Here is an 8,584-nt window from a genome sequence, read left to right as displayed (position 1 = left end):
TAACACAGTCGTAAACACGACCCTGTCCCAGCTTTTTTGGAACGTGTTGCAGCCATAAAATTCTTAGTTAATGATTATTTGCTAAAAACAATAAAGTTAATCAGCTTGAACATGAAATGTCTTGTCTTTGTAGTGTATTAAATTAAATATAGGTTGAACATGATTTGCAAATCATTGTATTCTGTTTTTATTTATGTTTAACGCAACCTCCCAACTTCATTGGAGTTGAGTTTGTAGATACAAGTGGGTGAATATCAGAACAGAGAACACATTATGCTGATTAAAAATATATATAAATCAAACTTTAGTTTTCTCCATGGTTTATAATCCCGCATAAGGAAAACTAAAATGTCCACTAGAAGATGCCTTCAATCGATTTGTTAAACTTTAATCTGAAAGTCATACCTAGTCTAAAGTTCACTTAAGACACATGAGGAAAACTTCAATGATTGCCAGTGGACAGTTTATAGTCATAGTCAATGTAAACATCCATCCATCCATTCTCAACACTGCTTATCCTGTTCAGGGTCGCAGGCTGCCTTTAGCCTAAACCAGCTGACTTTGGGCAAAAGGCAGACAACACCCAGTCAGTCACAGGGAACATATAGATACGGACAATCACTCGCATTCACATTGTCACTGAGTGGGAACTGAACCCACCCTGCCTGCACCAAAGTCACGTGAAAGGACCACTACACCATCAGTGACTTATTTAATGTAAACCTTCAATAATTTTCAATCTTGCATTGAATTTTTCATCCACAGGTTCCAAATTTAGAACGTCTTTGTTCACCCATTACTGTTATACAATAATTACATAAACCACAATGGAATAGTGGTTAGCATGTCTGCCTCACAGTTATGAGGTGGGTCTGAATCTCAGCTTGGGCCTTCCTGTGAAAAGGCTGTACGTTTTCACCGTATTTACGTGGATTTTCTCCGGGTACTCTGGCTTTCTCCCACATTCCAAAAACAAGCATGTTATGTTATTTGAAGACTCGAAATTGTTCATAGGTCTGAATGTGAGTGTAAATAGTTGTTTGTCTATGTGTGCTGGAATTGCCTGGCGACCAGTACAGTGTGTACGCCACCTCTTGCTCAAAGTCATTTGGGATAGGCTTCAGATCACCTGCGACCCTCGTGAGGGCAATATTTTTACCATTTGATATGTTTTTCTAACTTTATTCATGGATGGATGGATGAGTTTTACCGATCTTAACTGCCATACAAGGGTGATAATAAGAGAAACGCTACTATTATAAACACTTAAAAACTGTAAAACACCCTTTACAGGAAGAAGAAACATTCTTTATTTGATCCACAAGGTGGTAATCCCTTTACATGCTTGATTTTCTTTGTAATAAATGTGGTGTTACAAGGTGAGGCTGAGAAGTCATCAAGCACCCCACAGAGGTCAATCTGAAAACTCGCAAGATGACCCGACACACACAAAACAACACAAGCACTTGTATGCTTGCAATAAAAGTATCATTTGTACATACTGTACGTGACCTTATGTCATGTGTGTGTGATCTATGTGTCCCAAGCCTTTTGGCCAAAGTGCTAACACAGACTTTATCCGATCAGTTTTATCAGCTCTATGAAAAGGCCTCTTGTGGAAGCTCTCAAACAGAAGTGCACGCGTGCGAGCACACCCTGCCCACATGCCACTGCTACACACACATGAACAATGCACACAGGGGTTATGGTTTATCGGAATCATATTTCATTGTTATCGCCACTAAAGGCACACACAAACACACCCACAGTGAATAAGTGAATTATTATGTTTATGGTCAAGCTGGAAGGCTGCGGATCACAATCTCATCACTTTATTGTTTCCCGTAAGTGAACACCTTGATTATGAATTAGATATGTCTTGGACTTAAATAACAATATGTTTCTGTTGATAATCATAAGTGGGATACAACTCTAACGCTCTTTGAGAGATTTAATGATTCCAACCTGGAAAATTCTCTATACGTCTTATGTAAGTTATGCAAGTCCATACAAACAATTGAGAGAAAATGAAAAATTATCTGGATTTAATGAAGTTTTAAATGTTCTGTTTCACAAATATGCATGAAGGATTAGAATTAATACACAGCATTACAAGTAGTATCCAGTATGAGGCATAGTCATACACATATACAGTACATATATATACTGTATACAAACTTGCTCTTTTACCACCTCTGCTAAATGTGAAAAACAAAGTTGAAAAAGTTGAGTGGTGGTTGCTCCTCCTTTAAGCACGTTAAAGCAGTCAGTGACATGTGACCTGAACGGACACCCACTGTGAAAACCCACCCATCTCCAGCTGTGTCAAGACACATTTAGGCCAACAGGAACAAAACGGAAACTCAGAGCTTGATTTTCAAAATAGAAGTAATAGTTTCTATTGGAGTGAACATGTCTTGCCATGAATGTCTTTTCATAAAACTTCATTAATTTTCCGTAACGCTTATCCTCACTAGGGTCGCGGGCATGCTGGATCGTATCCCAGCTATCTTTGGGTGAGAGGCGGGGTACACCCTGAACTGGTCGCCAGCCAATCGCAGGGCACATATAAACAAACAACCATTCACACTCACAGTCCCACCTACGGGCAGTTTAGAGTCTTCAATTAACCGACCATGCATGTTTTGGGGATGTGGGAGGAAACCGGAGTACCTGGAGAAAACCCACGCAGGCACGGGGAGTAACATGCAAACTCCACACAGGCGAGAGTGGGTTTTAACCCAGAACCTCAGAACTGTGAGGCAGATGTGCTAGCCAGTCGCTCACCGTGCCCCTATATAAAACTTATTTCTTTAAATATATATATTTTTTTCACCTGAAAGCATTGCAAATGTTATGTCAGAGCTACATTACTATAACAATTGCGAAATGCTTAAATGCTCAAGTGCTTAATTGTACAATTAAATGCTAAATTCTACAATAATTAAGGATTTCAAGACTAATTCGACAGTATAGGTTTACTTCTGGAGTGACAAGTAGTTAAATGTCCTAAATAACCCATTCATCCATCCATTTTCTGTACCGCTTAGCCTCACTAGAGTCTCCGGTATTCCAGCTGACTTTGAGCAAGAGGCAAGGTACACTCTGAACTGGTCGCCAGCCAATCGCAGGGCACATATAAGCGAATAACCATTCACACTCACATTCACACTTAGAATGTAGAGTATTCAATTAACCTAACATGCCTAATATCAACATTGTAAGTTATCGTTTGTAGCATAATGGTAAAATATTCACGATTCTTCTCCATAGGTATTTTTTTCTTTTTTTTTCCTGCACTCTCAAGGACTGTTGCTTGAGAAAATGCTGCCATAAAGGATTGTGGGGAACATTGTAAAGGTTGGTATAGTGTAACCTATGCTAAAGGTCAGTTAAAGGTTGCATCGTGGCACCTTTCCTCAGACTTTTTAGAATTCGAACAACCTTCTTCTTGGGCATCTAACTTGGATACGAAAGAAAATAAATGGCTCCCAGGCCTTAAGTTTGCCACCAGTGCTCTCAAAAGTTTTAGATTTGAGTGCAACTTAAGGCATGTTTAAGAAAGGTTTGTGTTTTTGAACAATGTTTGATTAAACTAAAACAGTTTTCACTCAGGCATTATCAGGAGGTAGGTAATGTGCGTCCCTACTTATTATACAAATATTCCACATCCTATGTAAGATTATTGGCCGATTCGACGCATTCTACGTAGTTATTTTTCCCGGAAGTGGTATTGTTGGGTAATGGCGTCGAGCTTGACACCCTGGTCCCACCATCCCACACCGCCACAACAGCTGGGGGAGGATTTCCGAACCCGTCACAGCGAAGATGGTGGCAGCTCCAGGCGTGTGGATGTTCCGTTCGCCCGGATAACACGGTTAAGCAGCCACGAGAGTGTATTGCCTGGAGTCAGCGAAAGCCGCGTTCGGAGCCCGTTGAGAGGGTTGTAAAAAAGGGAGGCTACCAAGCGGCGGACTGAAGAGGACACACAAACTCACACACACACACACACACACACACACACACTAGCCTGAGCGCGCGATCTAGTGTGTGTTGCTGTTGGACACTCTTACGAACTAGTGCCATCCAGACCCTGAGGAGTTGGTTCCGATAAGAAGTCTGCTCTCTGTTGTTGTCGGAGTTTGGATCATTTTAACAAGGATAGAAGCGAGGGTTTCCTCTTTGTTTGCTCTGGGGCTTCTTTCTTCACGCCTTCTTCGACCAGGGGGGATGTGAAGGGAGGAAATCGAGCTCCAAATAACCACAGTCCTCACTGGGTCTCCTCTCTAAACGCAGGAAATACAGCCTGGGGAAAAACTTTTTTTTTTTTTTTTTTTTAATAATTTTGAAGAAGCTCTCTGAGGCTGACGTTTTGCACCACTTGAATTTAAAGTAGTACATTTCTAACCCAACCACACCTCGCTGGAATCCAACGCCGCTGGATATACGGAGAAAAGTGTTCGAATGTGTTGTGTTGTTTCTATTGCGAAGAGCTTTGATCATCACTATTTTTAGAGCAGCCTCGACCCAGGCTGTTCCTCGTATCTCGTATGTTTTGCCAACTGCGCGCAACAAGTTGCAGTCACTCCGAGCCGAGGTAAAGCGACGCTAATTTGGGCCAGTGGTTGGTATTTTCTGTGCTTCTCTTTTCGGATTACGCTCTTGGAATAGCACACACCCCTCCCCAACCCTTTGGAAGGTAGAAGGGGGGATACACGGAGAAGATCCGGAGCGGGAGTTCAGGAAAGGACGGGGCTGGGTCTGTGGGATTAGGCCTGCCTGTCTGCCAGGCCGCCTCGTGTACGAGCTGGTTTATGGTCATGGATTGGTCTCCGAAATCGCGCTGTCAGGAAGATTTATAAGACTACAGATGGAAGGAATGAATGCACGGAAATCCAATTGTTCAGCCCACTGCTCGAGAAGGAATGCAGAAGGTAAAGTTGCCTGATTCAGAAACCATCCACAGTTTTGCCTATAAATATTTTGAAGGTTGGACTAACAATTCTGAAATATATTTTTGCATCTCTGCAGCTCGTCACGTTGTTGCACATTTGCATAAAGCTGCTACAACGGTGGAATTTTTAAGAGGCGACTGCACAGAGTGAAGATGCCAATTGTTGCAGAGCTACCAGCGACCATCACCAGCTGTTGACAACCCACATCTGGATGTGCTCACGCAATGCAACTGTGGATGGTCAATGATGGAGACGGACTGATTAGAGACTGTTTTGCTGGGGAGAAACTCAGTCTGAAACCCAGATGCTCTTTGCGGAGTGATGCTTGTAATGCGAGTAGCGACGCAAATCTAGGGTCTCATCATGAGCAGCTCAATACGCTGGAAAGGTGTGTCTGGTGTGAGTGAGTGTTTCAGCTTCTCTGTGCATAGCAAAGACATCTGCACCTCGCGCTCAGTACTTTAAGCGTGATTATTCCAGCAAAAACACATTTGTGCCCCCTCCCAATCCTTCCCTCCCCGGAGTGCCAAATGTGAATACGCAGCGCCCACTCAACACATCTAATTGCCCGAGCACCAACCAGAGCTATTCATATTTAACTCCATTCCCCCACTCCTCCTTTCCCACGTCAATATGGCCACGCTGCAACAACACCGGCAGCTTCTCATGCACGCCACAGAAGTGAGCTGTAATTCCAGCAGGGATGGTGCTGTGACCGTACAGATTATCAACAGTTCGCTGCCGCCGCATGTTCAGCCGCAGGAGCCGGTGAGGCCTGCCACCAGTGTCGGAGGAGGAGCCGTAGGCCGTGAAGATAGGAGTAGAATGAACCCTAACCTCCACAAATATAGTATTTCCTCCAGCTGCAGCTCCGCAGACTCCAGACTGGCTACAACCGCCACAACAAGGGTGCACAGGAAGGCACCACCACTATTTGAGCGATCTGCTGCCCAATGCTGGGACCCCAAATTCGACTCTCCCATCCTCGAGGAGGCTTGCCAAGAAAGGTGCTTTCCTCAGACTCAGCGGCGCTTTCGATATGTCCTGTTCTACCTGGCCGTGTCAGCTGTGCTCTGGGCCATTTACTTTAGTGTCAATAGTGACCGTTGCCACCCCATGACCTTCCTGGCCCCCACGGCCTCCTTTCTGGCCCTCTTAGCACTCCTCTTCTTGTTCACCTTAACTCAGTACTACATACAACTGTACAACCAGACATCGTTGCTCCTGATAGCCGTCACCTTCGCCATCACCTTGGGTCCACAGATACAGACTGCTGGCTACACTGAGCTGGAGTGGGCTCACCATGCAAATGCTTCATACCATTTTCCAGACACACACCAATCCCCTTGCATATCTCCAGTGGCTACCTTTTCTTTCTGTATAGAGGTCCTTTTATTGTTATACAGTGTTCTCCATGTGCGTCTGTATGCCTCAGTGATGCTGGGGTTCTTATACTCTATATTATTTGAGGCATTAGGGTGGCTACCGTTGCTTCACAGAAGCTATGATTCTACTGAATGGGGGACACATTTGGGGAGTTCCAGCTCCAATTGGGAAACGGACACGCTCCAATGGCTAGGTCCGGCCAAAGCGCTGCTTCACTTGTGTGTCCACGTCATCGGTATCCACTTGTTCATTATGTCAGAGGTGCGCTCTCGCAGCACCTTTCTCAAAGTGGGCCAGGCTATCATGCATGGCAAGGACCTCGGGGTGGAGAAGGCCTTGAAGGAGCGTATGATCCACTCGGTTATGCCTCGACGTGTCGCAGACGAGCTAATGAAGCAGGGTGACGATGAGGGCGGTGGGAGTGAGAATTGTAGTAAGCGTTATTCCTCTGGTACCTGCTCTGCCTCAGTTGTCTCAGTGGGCACTGGAGGAGGAGTTGGTGGCGCTTCGCCATCGCAAAATGCCACAAACCCCAAGAACTACCCTCCCAACAACCACAAACGCAAGAAAACCTCCATCCCACGTGGACAGATAATATTTCGACCTTTCAACATGAAACGTATGGAACCTGTTAGCATCCTTTTTGCAGATATTGTGGGCTTCACTAAAATGTCTGCCAATAAGTCTGCACCAGCCTTGGTCGGGCTTCTCAATGATCTCTTTGGACGCTTTGACCGTCTCTGTGAACTAACCTATTGTGAGAAGATCAGCACACTGGGTGATTGTTATTACTGTGTCGCAGGCTGCCCTGACCCTAGAGCTGACCATGCCTACTGCTGTGTAGAGATGGGTCTAGGTATGATCCAGGCCATCGAACAATTTTGCCAGGAGACATGTGAGACTGTCAGCATGCGTGTTGGTGTCCATACCGGCACTGTGTTGTGCGGGATTCTAGGAATGAAGCGCTTCAAATTTGACGTATGGTCAAATGATGTCAATCTGGCCAACTTGATGGAGCAGCTTGGTGTGGCAGGCAAGGTTCATTTGTCTGAAGCCACCGCTCGATTTCTGGATGACCGTTACCAGCGGGAGGATGGTCGAGTGGTGGAGAGAGCCGGAGAGAGTGTGGTGGAGAAGCTCAAGGGTGAGTAAATGTTTACCTCTTATTTACTTAGGATGCACTTGCAAAGGATGAGTGTTTAAAAAGTCTAATTGTCTGACGATGTGAACCTTAGCCCTTGGTCACCAAGGGTTGAATCGGGTCACTGCATGCCTTTACAGCACTAAAGTATGTTATCTGACTAGTTTGTCTTGTTGAAACAGTCCACCAGATCAGTAAGAGATCATGTTGATGAGATCAAGAGATTAGAGCACCCGAAACAGGCGCATTTTGCATTACGTGGTGGACTGTGTTTAGTGGCTAAAAGAGTGGAAAAGAAGTTTTTTTGTATTGATAGGACAAGACCATATTTGAATACCGAATGCATTTCCATTGAGAATAATATCAGGCTCCCAAAAAACAACATTGATTTGTAAATACAAATACAGGTGACGTGTATTTTAGTTACAGTACAGTTACTATATAATGTTAACATTTGGCAAATACAGATGAGCTGGATAAATTGTGTAATACTTTTTTTGTATTGTTTCAAAAGTAACATTTGAACTGTAAAAAACTTCACCATTGTCTTTTTGATTCCTGTAACTAAATCAAGGGTTTAGGGCTGTCATTATTGAATATTTTTAGAATAATCTTGATTATTACAACCATTAATCAAATTAAAAAAAAAAAAGTATTTTGCATTGAAGTTTATTGCAATATAATTTTTCAAATTTTTCAAATGTTTATTAGCCAATTACTGTTTATTTTAATTGAATACGATTCAATTACTGGTTTGGTTCATACAATGCCAGAAATTAGGGGAAAAAAAAAAATAAATAAAATAAAATATATATATATATATATATATATATAATAATAAGAATCACCTTTATTGTCATGAACATGCATGCATGCACACAGAGTTTGTTCTCTGCATTTTACCCATCACAGTGTACACACACACACTTGTTAGTGGAGCACGGGGTGGAAGCGCCCGTGGAGCAGTTCGGGGTATCAGTGTCTTGCTCAAGGACACCACAGCTTTAAGTCCGGGCGATGTTAGCGGATGGCCTGGTCGGGTTCTTAAACCAGGCGATGCTCTTAACTATATATATATATAGTTAGTTATATATATATATAC

General features: G+C 43.5%; 1 protein-coding gene across 2 annotated transcripts in view; it reads left to right on the top strand.

Annotated features, from left to right (window-relative positions):
- The first annotated feature begins 3,793 nt into the window (after positions 1 to 3,793).
- Positions 3,794 to 8,584, top strand: part of adcy9 (adenylate cyclase 9) — a 42,619-nt gene continuing 37,828 nt past the window's right edge. The window contains exons 1-2 of one of the 2 annotated variants that reach the window (XM_061678574.1): positions 3,794 to 4,934; positions 5,032 to 7,485. In XM_061678574.1, coding sequence (XP_061534558.1) covers positions 5,589 to 7,485 — 1,897 coding nt within the window. In that variant the 5' untranslated portion in view covers positions 3,794 to 4,934; positions 5,032 to 5,588. The remainder of the gene's footprint in view (positions 4,935 to 5,031; positions 7,486 to 8,584) is intronic. The other variant, XM_061678575.1, reaches the window with a different exon arrangement.

Source organism: Phycodurus eques, chromosome 6 (genome assembly GCF_024500275.1).
Source record: "Phycodurus eques isolate BA_2022a chromosome 6, UOR_Pequ_1.1, whole genome shotgun sequence".
Classification (NCBI taxonomy): domain Eukaryota; kingdom Metazoa; phylum Chordata; class Actinopteri; order Syngnathiformes; family Syngnathidae; genus Phycodurus; species Phycodurus eques.
The sequence above is the reverse complement of the archived record's forward strand: the minus strand, read 5'-3'. Positions and strand labels throughout refer to the sequence as shown.